Source organism: Hydra vulgaris, chromosome 03 (genome assembly GCF_038396675.1).
Source record: "Hydra vulgaris chromosome 03, alternate assembly HydraT2T_AEP".
In the NCBI taxonomy this organism is placed as follows: Eukaryota; Metazoa; Cnidaria; class Hydrozoa; order Anthoathecata; family Hydridae; genus Hydra; species Hydra vulgaris.
In genome coordinates, this window is record NC_088922.1 from 14,301,266 (window position 1) to 14,323,662 (window position 22,397).

The 22,397-nt window shown below is 26.7% G+C and overlaps 1 protein-coding gene across 5 annotated transcripts in view; it reads right to left on the bottom strand.

Moving 5' to 3' along the window:
* Nucleotides 1-22,397, bottom strand: part of LOC100209117 (tolloid-like protein 2) — a 50,406-nt gene that overhangs the window by 19,171 nt on the left and 8,838 nt on the right. For 3 of the 5 annotated variants that reach the window (XM_065792413.1, XM_065792411.1, XM_065792410.1), the window contains 2 exons: nt 20,977-21,146; nt 981-1,121 (listed from right to left, as the gene is read on the bottom strand). In XM_065792413.1, coding sequence (XP_065648485.1) covers nt 981-1,121; nt 20,977-21,106 — 271 coding nt within the window. In that variant the 5' untranslated portion in view covers nt 21,107-21,146. Of the gene's footprint in view, nt 1-980; nt 1,122-7,249; nt 7,496-20,976; nt 21,147-21,757; nt 21,933-22,397 lie in introns of those variants that run through there. The other 2 variants (XM_065792412.1, XM_065792414.1) reach the window with 2 other exon arrangements.

Consider the following 22,397-nt stretch of genomic DNA (forward strand, 5'->3'; position numbering starts at 1 on the left):
GCATAAGTTGACAATACGTTGGCAATCAAGGTGCAGAGGAAAAAAGAGAGAAAAGATGCAACTTGATGGAAAAGATGGTACTTGAGCAAATAACTAATTGCCTTCAGTTTTTTATTAATGACCAAATATATGCAGCTGAAATGGTTCAAGCAATGAAAACAAATGTTAGTATTGAAAATCATCCTAAACAACTACAGATCAAAGAAAACAAGAAAATACCAAGAAATCAACAGTCGCCAAACTTTAAAATAAAAATTTTCTGGAAAATAAACATAACAATTTTTAAATATTTTTTAATATTTTAAGTTACTGCCACAGACTTATATGGAGATGTAACCTCCTAATAGCCATTTCATAACTCTGGTAAACTCAAAATATCAAATATTTTTGAATAAAGTTTTATATTTAAATTATTTTTTAATAGTTTAAATTAAAAACATTAATATTTCTAAAAAACTATTTATAATTTATCAAAAAAATGCAAAGCAGTAGCCAATTCAAGAAATTTACAAACAAAAAAATTGTCTTTGATCAACTTCATGTGAAAAATATAACCAGTCTGGTTACATTGTTCATATGACAATGTAACCAGGCTTGGACAAGAATGGCACATAATCTAATAATAATGCTGATCATGCAAATGATTTTTTTTTGAAATGCCCTTAAAAAAGAAACAATAAGCTAAACTTAAACTAGGAAGCAAATTAAAAAAAGAAAACTTAAGAAAAAAGAAAATATATAAGCACTTGAATAAACTCAAAAAACTCAAACTCAAAGCGAAAATTACTTTTTGTTACCTTTTTAATTGCGTTTGAAATAAATTACTTTTAAACTTATTTTTTGAAAAATTTTATTAAAGTTACACAAAATAATTAATTACTAGAAGTCAATTTTATAAATATAATTATATACTTTTTATTGCTTGCATCAATCACGATGAAGAACATTAAAAATAATTAAAATATTAATTTATAACTTACCTAAAGTTTCACCAAATGTGTAGGGGATAATAGCACCAGGCCATAATCTCTCCTTATAACTAATAGCTGCGTCAAATTGATTTTTATTTGAGTTAGTTAATTTCAGTGGATTTAGTTTGATGTCAAATTCAAATAATCTTCCTGAAAATAAGATTTTTAAACTTTTACTGATCACATTGTACATCAATGATATATATAAGAACATATATAAAAAATACAATAGAAGATGTATGCATATAATACATATTTATACTATACATAAATATATACAATAAAAGGTTATACAATAGAAAAAATGAATTAAATTTTATTTAAAGTACCTTTAGCAGATACTTTATGTCTAGTTTAATCATAGCAATAGCAAATACTCATTTCACTAAAGTTACAAGAAACCATTGTTATACTTTTGGAAATTAAAGACAGAAACATTTTAAAGAAAAAGTGGTTGTGTAATCACATAGTGTAAACTTGGTAAACCTAAAACATCTGTTGTGATATATGCAATGAATCAAAAATGAAAGAGACATTTCATGCCTGCAGCTCCAGTTTTTAAGAGTTTGTCAAAAATTGCTATTGTGCCCTACTTTAAGTATTAAAGGCTGATGAAAACACCAGCTTTGAGTTAGGCACCTGTCAAAACTATTTCAAATGTTTCCTTAAGCTATTAAAAAACCTATTCTTCTAATTTCAAACTGTTCACAATGTTTTTCAATAATTACAATTTAATGCAAATAGATACAGAGTTTTGTAGGTCTACAAAAAATTGATGTTCCACATTGTGATTATCTATAACAAATTCAGATTAAGGAAGTTAATTCTTCACTTCATAGTGAGCCTTGTAATTATGGCAGTTCCATAGACATTACAAACATATGTATTTAGTAATCTGCATTCCCAGAAGAAGTACAACCTTGAACTACAAATCTTTCAGACATGTTGGGTGTAAGTTATTACATTGACTATTATATAGATTCAATGCTCTCTTTTATTACTAAGATATGCGCAACCAGAATAAATAACTTTGCGTTGCCATTATAAAGATGGCTATGGGAATTTTTTCTAGAACCAGTAAAGAGTCTCTAATTATCTGTTAATTAAATAACATGTAGCCAGTGTTGCATATCTAGTTCTAAAAAGACTTATAATTATAAAGATGGCTATGGGAACTTTTTACTAGAACCAGTAAAGAGTCTCTAAGTATCTGTTAATTAAATAACATGTAGCCAGTGTTGCATATCTAGTTCTAAAAAGACTCACATTAGCTTCACGCAGCAAAGAAGCTACTGCTTAAGGTGAGATTGAGAAAATTGGCCTTTTTTTAGGATATTTGAAGGTCATTAAATAAGTCTAAAGTTTAACCTCAGTTAAAAAGTGTGGCTTATCTTTCTCTAATTTTTTGTCTTAAGACCCATTTTTTTGATCTTCAACATCACACATCATGAGTCTCATTTGGACTGTCATCACTTGTGGTGTTTTTTGTGCTCAGAGGTGACTGAATACGGGATACCTTATAGCTAATTTGTCCTTCTTGGACAAATCAGCTATATTGTATCCAGTATAATGTATCCATGGTGTCGCGTGAACAAGCAATTATTTATTCAACACCATGGGTATATAGAAAGGCTTTAAATTAATTTTCTTAACAGCAATTTTGTTAGTCTAAAATTGAATTATTTTGTAAAAAGTTTAAAGTTAAATTATTAGTCTAAGATTCCATATTTTACCATTACTTGACAAACTTTTTAAAGAAAATAAAACTGTATTACTATTAGATGATTTTAATATAGATTTAATTAGAAGTGATTAACATTCAACTCAAGAACTCTTTATTTACTATTTTTTAACTACTTTTTGCATCATATTATCAATCCTACTCGTTTAGTTAATTAATGTAAAACATTAATTGACAACATATTTTCAAACCTTAAATAATCTTACTGCAGTAAATTTTGCTACATCTATATCTGATCACATTCCTCAATTTCTGATTGTTCATGACATCTTAAAAGTAACACCTAACACAAAAAAACAGCTGTCTATAAAGGAATTGGAAAGTATTTAACAAGGCATCATTTTAACTGAATTCAAAAAAGATTAAAATAATGATTGCTAATGATTCTTGTGACAATGACTGTAATAGCTTGCTTCCTAAAACTATCAACACTATAAATAAATTGCTTGATATTAATGCTACTATTAAAAGATTAACAAAAATGGATGTAATATTCAAGTCAAAACCATGGATCTAATTTCTAAAAAAAAGTCCTGTTTTTAAAGTTTCATAAAATAAAAATTGAAAAATTAAAAAAATAGGTTGTTTAGAAAAAAGTAGAGGGCAAAAGTAAGGTAGTGTGAATTAGAAAGTTGATCGAGAATAATCGTTTTCATTTTGTGAAAAAAAGTGTAGTCAACTAGCAAGGTCAAAAACTCATTAATTAACAAGGTCTTTTAAAAATTAAAAAAAAACCTATATTTTTTAATTGACGACTGTTGTTTAGATTTTTCGTTACATTTATTATTTTGTTGTTGTTGTTGTTATTTCAATTTGTTTTTATCATTTAAAAACTCTTTATTTACATGTTTACTGCTGTATTTTACATGTTTACTGCTGTATTGTAAGTTAAGAAAGTTACAAAAATCTTTTTAGAAAAAATATTTTTAAAAACGTCATTAATGGAGGTAAATTTCTGAAATTAACCTCCATTAATTAAGATTGCTATTGTCATTTTTAAGATTTACCTTAAATTAGCTTTATAAAAAGTATTAATAACTTATTTTAAAGTTTGAATTTACAGGGCCGACGACATGGTTTTCAAAGTGGAGGGGATTGTCAACTTCCTAAAAAAGTCCTCTATATCTAGAAATTTATTCACACAAAAAAGTGTCCCACTGGCCCGCGGGTGACGCCAGCTCTGATTTATGACATTTATTCGTATTGAGCATACTTCATAAAAAGTTTTAAACGTTTTTTTATCAAGGTAATTGAAAAATTGGTAGGTTACCTACATAGAAAATAACAACATTAAACGAATCAAAAAAGAAACTTGAAATGAAACGTATCATCCATGTTTTATTTGCGTAAAACGTAATAAAGGCATATTATATTTACATAAATTTTCATAAGTTTTTTTTTTATTATTAAGTTTACAAATACTAAAGTTTAGTTTCCAAATTATTATTTTATATTACTCATTTAAAACAATTTTAGAATAGAATATTCTAAAATTGACAAAGAAAAAAATAAAATAGAAATTGACAAGCCAAGCAAGTTGCTCATCTAGAATCTATGGCGCTATCAGCAGTGCTGGTTGGCATATTTTGAAACCCTACACAGGCTCAGAATAGGCAGAAAAATGAGTAATCTGATTCGCTGATTTTGAAAGAGAGGCAATCGCAAGTGCGATTTTGTTGAAATATAATGAAAATCAAAACAAACAGATTTTTGAAATAAATTTTTAAGTAATGATATAGGGTGGGGAGGGGTAATACGGATAGAATTTTAGATACATTTTTTTCTAACATAATTTTTTTTTTTAGTTAAAAGCCACCATAAAAACTTTTGTTATTTTTCTTTACATTCAGGGTGTATACAATAAAATCACAATGAGTAAAACATAAATATATTTTAAACAACTAACATACTAATCCTCTTTTAACAACACCTTTCATATATCCAAATTACCCCACTGGTGGGGTAATGCGGATACTCATTATATTTGATATAAAGATACTCATTATATTTAATTTAATATAACACTCATTGCTTTTTACGTATTTAAAAAGTCAAACTGTATTGGTTATGTCAAGCAGTTTTCTTTTACTTACTGATACAGTCTTCTTTTCAGCTTTATTCTTCTTCTTCTTCTTATAACCTTGCGACAACATCTTGCGCTGTTAAAATTTTTCCCTTTTTGACCTGGACACGTGCTCTGCGTTTTTTTGAATTTGCAAGTGCTGTCAGTGTAGGTTGACTTGGGCTAGGTGTAAGTACAGAATCGATTGCTCTCTGCAGGTTTTTTACAACATTTTCTTTTTTGTTAAACTTATCTACTTCCTCATGCTTTGGTTGCAAATTCACTTTTTTCTTTTTCATAGGTTTTGATTTGTCAACAGGGTAAAGACCACTACCATTAAAACCACTTTTCAGGAGTTGGTTATCTATCTTACTGATAAGAGCTTTTAGTAAAGTTGGAAATACAGACTTGTCAACACTTTTATGTCTGCTTTCTCTTAACCAATCTGTAAGGATTTTCTTCCAATGGGATTTCAATGGAGCAAAAAAACCAACATCAAGAGGTTGTAATGCATGACTTGTGTTCGGAAGTATGCAAAGTAAAATTATATGATTGTCCAGAGCCTTTTTAACAGTATGTTATATGGCTGTTATATGGCTGTTGTGTCCATCACATAGCAGCAACACAGGCTTTTTATAATCCTTTACATGTATAATAAACCTGTCAATCGAACTTTCAAAAATATAGCCCTCCATCCAACCGGATTTTGTTACACCATACATTGCATTTTCTGGTCAATTTTGACACCATGCATCATAAAGATGGATGGCTTTGTAGACGACAAAGGGAGGTAGACAATTTTTTTAGAGAAAGATCATTAGCTCTTGCTTTTGTCATGTTTTCTTTTTCCAAGGACTACATTCCAACTTTTTTCAAAAGACATGCACCAGTCTTTCCCTGGCTTGTCATCTTTGCATGGAGTTTTTTTGCCAATCAATGTTATATAGGATTTAACCGTCAGTTTGATATCTTCTCTATATTGTGGAAAACCCTTATCAGCTAAGTACATCAAGGCTTCTACTAGAAGATTTTCCTCAGTATTATTCAAAACAAACCCACGACCGCTTCCGATTCTTTTGTCATTCCTTTGGATTTGATCATGGGATCGTCTGTATAATGTCCCATAAGGAATTCTAGAAGACTTTGATACACTGTATACTGACTCTCCTTCCTTAACAAGTTGTATGGCAGTCATTAGTTTGCTGTGATCATATGTACCAATAGCCTTGCATTGGCATTCACGAGGTATAATAATTTATTTCAGTTTTATTATTTTATCTAAAATATTTTAAAACAAACTTTAGTTATATAAAGTCTATAATTTAATTATAAAGTAAAGAGGAATACAAAAATAAAATATAAAACATTTAGATAAGAGTTTTACCCTAGCCATTCAGGGAAAACAAATTTGAACTATGATCTTAATTTAAATAGTTCAGAAGTATTATATAAAACTATTATATGTCACTGATTAATGTATAATACTATATTAAAAAGCAAAAGTGAGCATAAATGTATATTTAAATGTCATGTAGCTTGTGTTTTTGTAATAAAATGCTATAATGTGAGTAGGATTTTATATAATTTGTATATCTATTTTACCCCACTATTATTTTACCTGTATATCCATTTTACCCCATTTTAGATTTTTGTTTATTTATCAATATGGGTTAGAGAACTTATAAATTAAATTTTACATATTGTTACATCATGGTCCAACTAATGAATGTACATCATTAAACTTCCATAAGTAATATTACTGGAGTCTGCAGACAAAAGTTTTAAAACATAATGTTTTTTATATTTTTTTCAAAACAACGTGTTTTATTTATTAACTCTTTATGTAAATCAAATATAAACATTTTTAACGCAAAAAAAAAGAAGCCAATTATGTGTAGAAACTGTTGGTAATTTTCAAGTTTTAGAATTATGTACAGATAACTTACTCCATGGACACTTATTGAATATATCCATATTACCCGAACAATCCATATTACCCCACCCTACCCTACTAAGTTTATCAATACAAGTCATGTGTTACTATCAACACAGGAAATTCATTTTATTTTAGTACTCTTCAGAGTATTTAAAATGTATCAAAATCTATTTGTACAAGAGAATTTTCACTCGTAAAAATTTCAATAAAGTTTATCTTGGTGATAAAGATTTTATCTATTGTTAATTTTAAGAAACGAAAAAAAAAAATGTGCTGAAGTAAATTTGAAAAAATCTACAAATGTGTTTCTCTTAAAATATGCTCTTGGCCTTAAAGCATTCTCAAATACATAGTTAAAATATATAAGTATGTTGTACGAGACTAATAGTGAAGCACTTTTGCATACAAAGTTTAAATGCAGTTTTTCGTGTACTGGTGAAGAACTTTATTTATAAACTGATTTACATGTTTATTATAAAGGGTTAAAAATTAGAGTTTTTTAAAAAAGAAAATTTTTAATAATTGCAAAACTAGCTTACATGTTCCATGTCAATATATAAGCTTTGAGGAGATTTTGTTTTCATGCTTTGTTTCAACCATAGTTTGGAGGAGGCTGATATATTTTTTATTACGTAACTTTAATAAAACATCGTGTTAAACCATTAAAAACTTTTTTTAAATTTATGAAAATTTTGGCAGGCTGCATTAAGTTATAAAATATTTGAAAATTTAACAAAAGAAGTGATATTTATGTTTGTCTACAGAACAGTAATTTTTGTACAGTTACATATAAACACTGACATTAAAAGCAAGAAAAAGTATTGACGTCAAATAAGTTAACCAAATGAATGTGGATTATGGCATAAATAAAAGTGGATTATGGCAAATGATTGTGGCATTTTTTGTATTGCAGTAATTGAAAAAAAAAAAGATTTAAAAAACTAAACTAAGTGGTTAAAATCAATCGTTTTAATGAAAAAAGAGTAATAAAAAAAAGAAAAGAAAATTATCAAAAAAAAGAACAAAATAAGTTGTCATGCTATAAATATTTTTGCTAATATAAAATGTGCTTTGTATGTATAAACTTTTGAAATATTTCACTTGAATTTGCATGTGTGCAATTTTGCAAGATTTCTAAATTTAGTGTTTCTCATCAAATATAATGTCCGTGTTCTATAAAGCATGCTCGATACAAAGTTTATATGCAATTGCACCAGACTACTGGTAAAGTACTTAAAATATGCAAAGTATAAATTTTAAGCTGAGGTAGAGGTTGTTCTAAGCTTGTTACTGCATCGTTAATTATAAACATTTTAACATTTAAAATTTTGGAAAAAGAAAATTTTTACAGATGTTTTGCCAAACTAGCTTACATGTTCCATATAAATCTACGAAGCCTGAAGTAGATACTGTTCAACCTAAATTTTGAGAAGGCTGATTAGGCGTACATCAATATTTTTCTTTATATATATTATATAGGATGAAAATGGGATATTAATCTAATGGAAATAATTTGAATAATAAATTGGATAATAATCTATTGGAAAATTTAACAAAAAAAGTGATATTTGTTTTTTCACTGAACATTAAAACTTTACTGAGTATTAAAGTCAAAAAATTTAACCAAATAAAGGTGAATTATGGCAACTTTTGTAATAAAAATAACTTCATCAAAATTAGCTTTTACATTTGAAGAAGCAAGTTTTCAAAAAAATTATTAATATTACATCAAAATAAAACATAACGCATCTCTGTTTTATATTTATAAACAAGAGATATTCACAGAAATTTAAAAAAAGAACACTTGTTTTTATTGGTTATATCAAAAATTACATAATAAAACTATAAATAAAATTTGTAATTATGGAGTACATTTTATTTAAGATTTTTTTTCTAATTTTTTTAGAGCAGACATATTTTCTTTCTCTTCTGGAGTATATAATGTAAAATAAATTATTAGCATTATAAATATATGAAATTTATCAAAGTTTGCTGCTTTATTTAATATTATTTACCATCAGTTGATATTAAAGGATACACATTTTATATTAATTATAGAATACAATAATGACTATTTTATTCAGGTTAAAAGCTATATATCAACAAACATGTATTGAGTTTTGAAATCGAAATAAACCACAACATGAACTTGCATGTTTGCAATCTTTCTTGTTTCTACCTTTTTACACTTAGTTTTTCATAAAGGTGTGGTAAGTTGAGAGTTTATTGCTTTTGGTAATCAGTTTACTATATCAAAACACACTTGTGGACATCAGGTTACATATTTTTTCTAATAGCTTATTATGCTACAATGCTTTGTGATCTTTTATTGCTATACATTACCAAAGGATATCTAAATTTGCTCTTGCTTACAATTGCTTTTAATTTAAGAGTGTTGCAAATCATCTGGGCAAGCTATAACAACCAATAAGCAATACTCTCAATTTTTTTTAGTATTGTATATAATTTATATATGGGACTAATAAGTGTAAAGTTCTAAAAAGAAATTAGGCTATTTTTTCAAAATACTTTTCTTGCTAAATGATTGGATAAATGGGAACTTAATTTGAAAAAAATTATACCAAGTTAATAATAGTCTATTGATATTAGTAGGTAAATTTTATATCTTTTTTATATCTTAGAATTAGAAAAACAAACTAATTTTTTTAAATCTTTATTTTTAAGAAAAAATTCTGAAAATCACGGATGTTTTGAGTTTTGAGGGTTTGTTTAAGTATTTGTACTATATTGCACAAAATTGGATAGAAAAATCATATTTTTTTTTGCTATTATTATTTGGTTTTTTATGAAATTACTCAAATTCACTTTTATTATTCAATACGTTTTTTGACATTCGTTTTGATTTAAACATACGCGCTAAAGCATCTCTTTCAAAATCAGCGAATCAGATTGCGCATATCTCTACCTATTCTGAGTCTGTATAGGGTTTCAAAATATGCTGCCGGTTTTAGCACTACCAGCGCACAGTGGGCCAGAATGCACTTTTACTGGACAAAATTCATAACTAATTTAATATTAGAGCTATATTCACTAAAATTAGTATGAGTACTAATATGATGTCTGCGCTTTTTATGAAGGTAATATTTTTTTATTTCGTTGCTATGGATACCTTTATTTTGCTTAGCAACAACCTACTTATGTTATCTGCAGATATTTTATAAGTGCTATATTCACTAAATTTGGCATGAGTACCAATATGAGATCACACTTCTTACAAAAGTCATAATTTTTTAAATTTAGTTGTTATGGATACTTATATTGCTTAGTTACCGGACACTTTCCTTAGTTACAAAGTGGTAAATTGATATTTGAATATCTTATCGGATTTTTGACCCACCTATATTGAATAAAAATTGAGTATTTAGCTAATAATGTTTTAGGAATAATAAAAGCAAAAAATAGTACAAGAAAAGGTTATCAATTTTAGATTACATCAAAAAATTATAAAACAATAATATCGTTTGAAGTTTGTTTAAGTAATTGTAAAACATCTGAAGGAAATGCTTTATGATTTGTTTGGCGTGATGTTGATTTACGCAATGATGAAATAACAGGATCACTGGAAACTAGGAGTCTATTGATAAGATCAGTATTTGTTGCTTTTCTGGATGCTTTTCGGCTGAAATTTTCGCGATAAGATTTAAAGTCTTTATTTCTAGCCTCTTGAGCTTCCTCTGACATAAGTCCGATGGGTAATGTAAGGCTTTTAATTATGTCATGTCCATGTATCAATACTTTGTGAACTGATTGAGCCATGTAATACCATGGATAAAGGGACACATATAGTCTAAAAGTGTCAAAACAATAATCCTTGAACTTTAAGCAGTCTATTTCATATCCTGAAGAGAGCGTTACCAAGATAATGTAAAATCTGAATATAAGGTTTTGGTCAGTACCCAGAATTTCAGCTGTTTGTTCATATGCTGCAAAAGCACGCCTTGAGGTATTGCCATTATTACTTGTTCCAGAATCACCACTTTTAGGGAAATCAACAACAAGTCCCGTTTTGTTCATAAAATCAGTCTGAATCTTTTGTTTAGCTACAGATGCCTTTTCTTTGTGTTCTTTAGATCTTGCTTGCCACTTTCTTGTTTCTTTTTTATATGCAATGTGCAATAACATCTCAAAAAATCGAATCCATGCATGAAGACTGGAAAGACCATATTTGAACTCTCTGTTAGTATAATCTATATTAAGGATATCAAGACTATTCATATTTTTTGGAGAGACACCGCACACTGAACAGCATTGGTATGAGTTATTTTTTTCAGATAATATTGTTTGAACCTTCCCATCAATCATTGTAAGTTCAATAATACAATTCACTTCAATAGAAGATCCGCAAACCTCTAATAAAATCATACCCAAGCTTTCTATCTCACTTTTAATGTACTGATCTTCTTCAATCACAGATTCCTTGGATTCCATTTTGTATGCAAATCTTATGGGTCTACAATAGGCTGTGGAGGACGACTTTTGATTTCTCCAAATAGGCACCTTTTCGTTGCTGTTGTTAAATCCAGTCAAATCCAATGGGACAAGACAAGTAATAAATAATGATTCTTCGCGCTTTAAATCTCTGTTAATGTCGGGTTCTGATAAAACTTGTTTATAAATGCTTTGGCCAGTAGCACCATCAAAACCAGCCTTACACGTTAGTGTCATTGTTTTTATTGCTTTGTCGTTCAATATCAAGTGCCTTAGCACAGGTTCATGAACTGCACAGATTCTTTGCAAAGTATGAGTCATTAAATCTTTTAAGGGAACTGAAGCTGAATAGTCCTCCACTGTTATGTTTGCAGGATAACATTTCAATTTTGCATCTCTGACATCATTGTAAGCGGGGTAGATGTTATATTCTTTCTCCAAGGCTCCGCTTCTAATCAATTGATAGGAAGCTTTTGTCAGACTTGCATCAATTATTAAAGCCAGTGCTTCGTCTGCTGAATATTTAGTTGCTTTATCTGTATTTGATATATTTAAAACATTCTTGGCAGCAATAACAACAGATTCATCTCTAAATTTTTTATTAGCAGCAAAAAATAATTCATTGGATGAATAAGATTCAATTAAACAAGATACACGCCGTTTTTTAGTTTTATTAGAACTATTATCAAATGCAACTGGTTTTCGACCACGTCTACTTGCAGTTGGTTCATTGTCTTTTTTTCTGACAATTAAATATTCATTAAGCCAGTTCACAAACTTCTTTTCAAAATTTTTCACAGTATAGTTTGCAGATTTCCACTTTTTTTTATACAAGTAAACAAATCGTTGAACAGCATGTCTAAAATCAACGTCTTTAAAATCAGCAAATTTTGGCTGAATAAATTTTAATATATCTTCAGTAATATTTTGTTTTGAAATACTAAGATTGTTTTTTTGGAGAAAATTATGAATGTCTAAGTTTAACAAAACCATATCTAAATAATTATTGTAACAAGTATTTTGTATTTAAAAGTAAAATGTTATAATATATATGCCGCCTGGACTACTAATACTTGTTAGTAATTAAGTTACTACAAGTGTTAGTAATTAAAATTAAAAGTAATTAAATTACTGTCAGTGTTAGTAATTAAATTACTAACAACTACCGAAAATATGTTGTTGCTATGCTATGCAAAGTAAGGTATCCATAGTAACCAAAAAAAGTTAACCTCATAAGAATTCTGAATCTCATTTTAATACATACCCCCAATATTGTGTATTTAGCGCAAGTACGCAACAACTGTTAAAACAACGTTAATGTAAAAATGAGTTGTTGCTATGCAAAATTTAGTACCATAGCAACCAAGTTAAAACATACATAAAATCTGAACGGGGATTTAAGGGGACGAGCAATCAATTAAAACTCAATTGAAGCATCATATAGCTCAAATAAATATAAGACAACACATGGCAAATTGTGGTAATTATTATATATTGTGCGGCAAAAAATAAGTTTCTTAAGAAATTTTTTTTTTTAATCTGTGATTTTCAAAGTATAACTGAGATAACATGCTATGACAAATTTATTTCACACATTGGTTTTTCTTATCTCTAAATACTCTAGAATAACATGTACTAATTTTTTGTTTCAAAAACGTAGATGTAATTGAAATATAACACAACGTTGATGTCACCGTTAATTACTTATTTATAATTTTTTTTTTTTTTAATTTTATCTCAATATTCAAATGCTTAGAGTCCTGGTAACTAAGGGATTTAATATAAATAAATTATCAATAGATTTCTCCTAATATATGTAGATATTAAAATTAAATAGGTTTTCAAGATTAGACAACTAAAATTTTTCCCATTTTGTCCACCTACTGGCCCACTGTGCAGCGCCCTGGGCGAGATTTCTACGGCGCCCTTAGCTCAATTTAACCCCATTCAAAAAAAAGGCAAAGGGTAAAATAACCAATTAGTTTTGCCCCTTTATATTCGGCGCCCTGGGCCATCGCCCAACCAGGCCCTACCCTAACGCCGCCACTGGCTATCGGTATCTCATTATCTATCAGAAAGTTTTTGTATTTATCGATATTTGAAATCGCAACACAATTGTATTGTGCCTTCAATACCATATTTAACACATTATTGTCACAATTATCGTAATTTAAAAAAAAAAGCAATAAATTTAGATGAAAACTTACGCTTAAAAATTTATTTAAATATAAAAGTTATATTATAAAAATAGATAAAAAAAAGAAAAAGAAAAAGAGGAATATTTAAACAATTGTCTTTCGTTTTTGTTTTTTGCGCAAAGAAGAAATGCGAAATAAATAAGAAAAAGCTTAAGAAGATTGCTGAGAATGAAACAAGTTAAGAATCTTTTTTAATATTATACATTTACAAAATACAAAAAAAATTTAATTCCTGCTGAGAATTCCACAAAAAAAAAAAAACTCATTTCAATAAATTTTAGGCATCTAAATAATTTCTTATTTTTTTACTATTGTGGAGTCTTGCGTTATGAATTGAGTTAAGGGACGGTGAGTGCAACCCATGGCTTGCCTTAAACTTTTTTTCTTTAAGCCTGGATTCTTTATTTTTTTTATATAGTTACCAGCTGGCGACAGCCTCCTAAAAACGCCGTATAAAGGTTTTCCCTGTCTAACGCATACATATTAACAAAATATCTTACAAAAAAATTTGGCTTATTATAAGAATAATAGTTTTCCGATATGTAATCTGCTCGACAGACTGTTTATATCAGCAAAAAAAACTTCAGAGTAAAATTTTTTGAAGTTGTTCTAATAAGTATTATTGAAAATTGCTAAATAATAATACAATGCATTATATTAATAAATAATAATACAATGCATTAGTATTATTAATCTAAAGAATTAATGGAATTTTTTGGACCATATAGTCAAAATATTAGAATAAAAATTGGATAGCCAGAATAATAGAGTGCATAACATTAACAAGGTTAAACAACTAAAACAACATCGTTATTAATATCATCAAAAAGAAAAACAACTTCAAAAGTTTTGCTAATTGTCACTAGCAACACATAATTAACTAGTATGATATACAAGGTAAAAAGTCGTGAATGGTTGTTTATTGCCGTTTTTTCAAAAAAAAAAATTACAAATTAATTAATCATCATTTTCTGAAACTAATCAATCTGTTAATACAGAATGGTATACTTTGAGATGAAATAATTCATCTCAAAGCAGTTGATAAAGAATGGTATCAACTGCATTGAGATGAATTCTTTGTTTATTAAAAATTAGTTAGGATGCGGGACAGGTTGATCAACTAACACAGATTTTTGCAAACATAATCTTAGTTTACATAGAAAAAGCCTATACACTGAAAAAGCTTAAAGAAGCTTATTGATTGGTTTAATAAGCTTAAATAAGTCAAAATGGTCTTTAGCTGAATGTTAGTAGTGAGGCGCCATTTATATATCCCTGCCTAATAAAATGGCAGTATAAATTATCAAATTTTTTCCCAGTCACCCTAAATTATAAAATTATTTTTTTTCTTTTAATTTAAGAATTAATTTAATAAAATAATTTTTTTTTAGAGATAATAGAAAAAAGTTAAAATTGTTAATAACTTACTCAAACGATTGAAATATTTTTTGTGATGGGCAGGTTCACAATACCAAAATCACAAAAAAATATATAATATGATACCATGAACAAAAACAAGTTTACAATCTTTAATAGATTAAAAATTTACCAAAAAAAAGTTTTTTTGGTGAATTGGTGCAGACAAAATATCAATTGAATGTCATTAGAATATCATTTCTATGTCATATGTCTATTTTTTAAATGATGCAATTATATCGCATCGATAAAATTTAAAACAGAAGAGCACTATCCTACTTTTTTAACAATTCTTAGAAAAATAAATATAATCGTCATGATTTTATGCCACAATCCCTAATCTCTTTACAAATGAAAAGTGTGTCATTTGACAATGTTTATATATATGTAAATATTTCAACTATACCGCAGACTCGGACAATGATAATTACCCTTCTTTAATTAGGAATATATGAAATATGTATTTTAATAAAAAAACTGTTATAAAAACTTATTTTTGCGCTTTTAATGTTTTAATTTTTGGTAGAGCTCTATCACGACACCACTGTACTCTGTACACTTTACTCAACACAGTTCACTGTACTGTAGAGCTCTATCACTACACCAGCGCATTTTTTTTTTTTTTTTGAGACAAAGATTTTTTTGTTGTTCAATTTTTAAAAAAATGCGTTTGTTCGTTCATGAGATTTGTTAGATTTAGTTAAAATTACTCAACTAGCCCCGCTCAACCCTACAATTTGTGAAATATATATATAAATATACATATATCTGTATATATATATAAATATACATATATCTGTATATATATATATATATATATATATATATATATATATATATATATATATATATATATATATATATATATATATATATATATATATGTATATATATACATATATATATATGTATATATATACATATATATATATATATATATATGTATATATATATATCTATATATATATATATATATATATATATATATATATATATATATATATATATATATATATATATATATATATACATACATATATATACATATATACATATATATATATATTTATGTTTATATATATATATGTGTATATATATATATATATATATATATATATATATATATATATATATATATATATATATATATATATATATATATATATATATATATGTATGTGTGTATATATATATATATATATATATATATATATATATATATATTTAAACAACTTTAAAAAGTATTCTACACAATAGAGTGCTCTATGTTCTTAAAAGAGCAGAGCAATTATATATTAGTAGAAAAACATTTAACAAAAATTTTTTCCATTTAACACTGTGTTTCATTAACAAAGATTTATCAGAAATCCTCTGATGAATCTTTGTTGATGAAACACAGTGTTAAATGGAAAAAAAAATTTTTAAGTGATTTTCTACTAATGTATATATGTATATATATATATATATATATATATATATATATATATATATATATATATATATATATATATATATATATATATATATATATATATATATATATATACACTTTTTGTTTCTGTTGTTGTTGTTGTTGTTGTTGTTGTTGTTGTTGTTGATGTTGTTTTATTTACACTTTTCAGAAAACCAATTAAGGGCTTTACAATTAAGGGCTTCTTTGTTTTGAAAATAATTTTATTTTAAATTTATATATTTAACTGAGCAAATTTTTGAAAACGGAAGTAAATTAGGGAGACTGTTTGAATGTGATAACAACTTTAATAAGTTTTAGTGAAATAACAAACCTTATAAAATTTTCTAGATATATATAAATCTATAAAAAAATATTGCATATTACTAAACATTTAAATATATAAAATTTTATCATCCAGAGAAAAAATGATTTCTTAAGTTTTTTCTTAAAAGAGACATAACTCCATTCAAAAAAAAAATCAAAATGTTTTAAAACAATTTTTTTTCCAAAGAGAAGCTCCGTGAAATGAAACGCTTCATTTTCCATAATTACTTTAAAATATGGTTGTAGAATTATACTATTGTTTTTTAAATTGTATTTACCTTTTAATCTTTATAAATTGTTGAAAGAAACTGGGGGGGAGGGGAGTTAGCTTTACATTTGTACATAAAACAAAGTAAATTAAAAGATTTGAGCTGATATACAGTATCGGACAAAACGAGTGCAACCAAATAATGCTAATTTAGTTTCTTTATATAAAAGGGCTGCATTTTTTCAATTTAGAGAAATAACTATGTAACTGTTTAGAGACAAAGTTCTTCAAGTTTTATTCATCACAAAGTTCATTATTTGTACACGAAAGTTGATAAATTAATCAAAAGTATTAAAAAAAGTTGATTTCCTTCTGGAAAAAACAAGTGCAACTCGACAAAATGTTGACCAAGCTGTATTTCGCTATCAATATTTCGTGGCAAATCCTTTGTTGTCGATCACAGCCTTGCATCTTCGAGGCATAGATTCGATCAGATGATCAATGAAACTTTGTGGAATCGCTGCCCAGGCCTTTTGGATTTGTACAAACAGTTGATCCTTATTACGAACACCTTCACGATTAATTCTGCGGTCGACAATCACCCACAGGTTCTCGATAGGGTTGAGATCCGGAGATTGGGGCGGCCAATCCATCACCGATAGGTGGTTGTCTTGAAACCACTGCTTGACTACTTTTGCAGTGTGTTTCAAATCGTTGTCTTGCTGAAAAACCCATTTTATTGGCATATTCCATTCAGCATGAGGTAACATAACATCTTTCAGGATATTTTTATACATGAAATGGTCTATTATTCCATCGTTTCGATGTATTGGACCTAGACCGTTAGCAAAAAAACACCCCAAGACCATTACATTGCCTCCACCATGCTTCACGGTCTTATGGCAGTAACGTAAATCGAGGCCTTTTGTCAACGAAATTCTGCCTGTGTGCTGTCACCTGTCAGCTGATTGCTCATGTCATGGCATGCTATGACTCCAGCCTCCTGAACTGTTTGCTGTGGTAGTATAGTTCGTTTCGTTTTTAAGACATGTAAAATTAGAAACACTTTTTAGCATTGTTTGATGTTGGTTGCAAATGTTTTGTCCAATACTGTATATTAGGAATTTTTATTTTTAATAAAAGAGGCTTGGCATGAGTAATTCTGTCTTTAAAATTGATAAGATCTGTCTTAAAGCTCATAATTGATAAAATTGATTCTGTTGACGACAAATGAGCCACAGTTTACACTTGCATTGTTTAATTAAATAAATGAAAAAGAAAACTGAGCTGGACTACGTTTGACAATAAATAAATAAAAAATAAAACTGAATTGGACTACGTTTGTTTAAATCATTTCTAGCTTTATAAAATATTGCTATACTTTTAGCAACTTTATTACACAAGAATCTAATGTGGTATTTCCAACTGAGATTTTCATCAACATAAGTACTCAAAATGTTTGTACTAGTTACTCTTTTTATTTGAATTTTATCAATAAAAAGTAAACTTAAATCAAGAAGTAGTTGATTTAGAAGTTGGATGAAAGAGTGATTTTTTTGTTTTTTCAACATTTAGTAAAAGCTTTAAACCAATCAGAAATTTTGATATGGAGTTCTCCATAAATTACGTCACGTTTTAGGAGGGAGGGGGAGGGGTTAGTGGTTTTGTGAGAACTCATACAGAACTTGTTACTAAAGAGTTACGATGTTGTGATGAGAGGAGGGTAGGGGTCTAAAACGGTCGAAAATAAAAAAAGATAACTGTCATTATAAGCTTTATGAAGATCATTAATGTAAATGATAAAGAGAAGGGGTCCGAGTTTAGAGCCCAGGGGTTCTCCAAAGGTTATGTTTAATAAATTGACAATATTATTTTCATTACTGTAAACAAACTAATTTCAGTTACTTATATAACTTTTAAGTAACAGTTAAACATTTTATTTAATTTCATAATATTCAATTTGAAATTCAGCAATACTGCGAGTAATTTGGAGTATTGCCTGTTGAGTTTTTTGAATCTGTTTTGAATAACATATATTATTTAAATTGAGTTTATTATAAATTACATTATAAAAAATTCTCTCTAGAAATTTATGAATAAAAATACAAAACAGAGATTGAGTAATAACTTGTTACACTAGTTGTATTACCTATTTTGAAATTTGTTTTATCACCTATTTGGAAAATTTCTTTTTTTTATCAAACAATGTAACACTTTAAACAGCATATGTTTTTTTAAAAAAATTTTTTATTCATTACAAAAGTCCTTCAATGATTTATAAGAGCCAATGACAAAATTAAAATTTAAATCATTGTGAAAAACTTGTTTATTTGACTTTAACATTAAAAAAAATTGTTCAAATTCCTTAAAAGATAATTCTTTTAAGGACGAAATTATTGGAAAATCATAAACACCAATTTTATTTTTAATTGGTAATTATTAAATCGGGCTTCAAAGTTTAAGATGGTTATATTAAATAATATTTTAATTTTTTTTTACACTTTTTTACTATTTAATTTTTTCTCATCTCTTACGTTAAAAAATAAATAAAATAAAAAGTTTATGAATTACGGAAATGCATAATATTAAAGATAGTTTGCTTGATAGGCTGATGAGATAAAAAACTTGGAAAAATGTCCTTTTTTAGTTTTTAGTTTAAAAATGATTGTTTTGTTTTTTAATAAAATCTAAAATAATAATTTTACTTTTTTTATTTGCAGCAATTCATATTTTAGAAGTTTTTATATAGTTTCGTTTTAAGTACCAATTTGAAGCAACTAATATTTTAGAAGTTTTTATATAATTTCATTTTAAGTACCAGATTGATCTACTTTAAAGAATTTTTTTTAATATGTACAATAGGGATCCTAAAAATGTTCAAGGGTCTTGAATGGTCTTAAAATTATTTTTTATTTAAAAAATATATATATATCCAGTGTCATTTTATTATATAAAATACATATAGAGTTTTAGCCAAGACAATTTTTAAAAATTGTTGTTTTTCGACGTTTCCTATTATGAAATAATAGGAAACGTCGAAAATAACATTAGGGTTATGACTTTTTTTCAACCCCATGTTCCTGTACTGTAATTTGATAAACTTTTACATAAAAAGCACGAAATGAACTATTATTAGCATATCTTTTGAAAAAAATTCACCCCGCCATTGAAAAATCCATTTTGACATAAGTACTACTATGAAATACATAGTAGTATGGCGGGGTGAACTTTTTTCAAAAGATATAATAGTTCATTTCGTGCTTTTTAGATGAAAGTTCATCAAACTATAGTACAGGGGTTGAAAAAAAGTCATAACCCTAATATACATATGTCGATTAAGGATTTTGGTTTAGGCAGGCATTATTGTATTAGTACCATTTATTTAAAAAAGGCATTTAAGTAACATTTTTTAATGACAATATCAATAAACTTAAAATTACTTTTTAAGTAATTTTAAGTTTATTAAAAGTAAATAATTTTTTACTTTTTTGACAACACTTCACTTGAAATTTTTTCTAATAAAATTTTAATGTTTTAAATTTTGTTTTACATTTTTATTTTATTAATTTATTATTAGTATTCTTTTTTTAATTATCATATTTTTCATTAATAATATTAATGCCGAATGCGTTTTTTCTTTTCTTACCTTTGTTATCATTTACTGGATTACGGGATTAAATCAGGACTACACCTCAAATATAAAAGTATCTTCGTTAAAAAAAGGAAATTTGACCAATAATTATATTAGTTGTTTCATATTAAAAATAAGTATTATATATTGAAATTAAAGTATCATAACCTCCTCCTTGGAAAAACATATTAAAAGATAATCTGTCATAATTATGCTTCTTAACCTTTTATTTTTTCTATAATAAAAGCGTAATCCGCCACTTTTTTTAATATTTAACTTACTAAAATTAAGTTATATTCATGTTTAGCACTAATTTCATGCAATTATGATAAATACTAATTAAAAGCAACTTTTTTAATTTTCCACTTGCTTAGAATTGATGATAACGCAGCTGTAGTCCTGATTACATAAAAATGTTTAAAATCTTAAAACCAGTTCAAAATTCCTTTATTAAACGTGCATTTTTAATAGATATTACTTTAAAAATTGAACTTAAAATAAGAAACCTTTGTTTATTGTTACTTTAATTTTTTTTTTTTTCGAAAGGTTAGCTAATTCTTAGTAGATATAATATTAATAAACTTTACCTGGGTTATTGGAGTTGTTGGTAATAACATCGTTAGTGTTCGCTTTTTCAATAAGTTCCCAAGCTGGCACTGTAGCACAAATGTTTTGTATATAAATATAAAGCCATAATACTTTCTTAAATATCATCATAACTTTTATGGTTTAGTTGTTGCCAATATTTTATTTTACCCTAAAAGAAGTATTTTAACATAATTTAATAAATCGTCACCTTTTTCAGCATAGGAAATATATAATTTTCTTTAATTTATTTGACAATTATCTTTCCACTATCTTAATTACACGTAATAAAAGTAAAAAAAAGTTGAGAGTAGAAACACATAACAAACAAGTGGAGAGTCGAATTATAGATTTCGTTTTGTTTGCCTTAATAATAAATAGGTTTCTCATTTGTATATACGTATTGATATATATATATATATATATATATATATATATATATATATATATATATATATATATATATATATATATATATATATATATATATATATATATATATACCAATAAAAACCGAATAAGATTTCGTATTTTAGTTCCAAAATTAAGGTTTTTTACTTTTTTTTTGGAACTTTTTTAGAAAAATTTTTTTTCTCAAATATCATAAAATCATTTTAATAAATTTTGATATGTTTATTGCATATAATTTTCTAGACTTTAAAAAGCTCGTTTAATTCAGGTAGGTAGAAACAGCATTTTTGTTTGCAATTTAAAAGTCAACTCCATTTAAATCATTTACACAGATTTTTGTTGTTGTTTTGTCCTCAAGACATAAAAACTCACCTTGGATTTGACATTGATGTGGACATTATTCAATTTTGAAAAATATTTATTTCGATTTATAAAATATAGTTCGATTATAAAAAATTTTAAGAAACTAACAACAAGAAAATACTCAAACAAAACATTTGAAAGTATGTTATTTTTAAGCTTGAACGTTAATATAAAATTCTGGTATGAATTAAGTTTTTCAAATAGTTCATTATTTCGAGGTCTTCAAAATTTTTATTACAGTTGCGGGATTAATTAATCTACTTAAATAATTGATTGATTTTCAAGCATTTTGTAATCTTTGTAGTTTGATTAATTTTTTGTTAGTGTCAGTCCATGTTATATCAGCATTCAAAAGCTGGCTACAGATTAAACTAAAATAAAGCTCGCTTTTAAAAAGCTGTCATGAAAAAAATCCGGTGTATATAATTTACCTATAAATTACACAAGATACATTCAGTTGAACGAGGCCGATATAATTTAAACATATTTTTATTGATTTTTTTTTTAGCTCTAAAAAATAGTATGTTTTTAGTAGTGTTTTTCTATATATGTTATTTACTATAATGCATTGTTTAATAAAATATATGTTTAAGATTTTTTGCCTCTTGACATTTTTTATTAAATTAATATTTTTTGTTAAACATTCTCA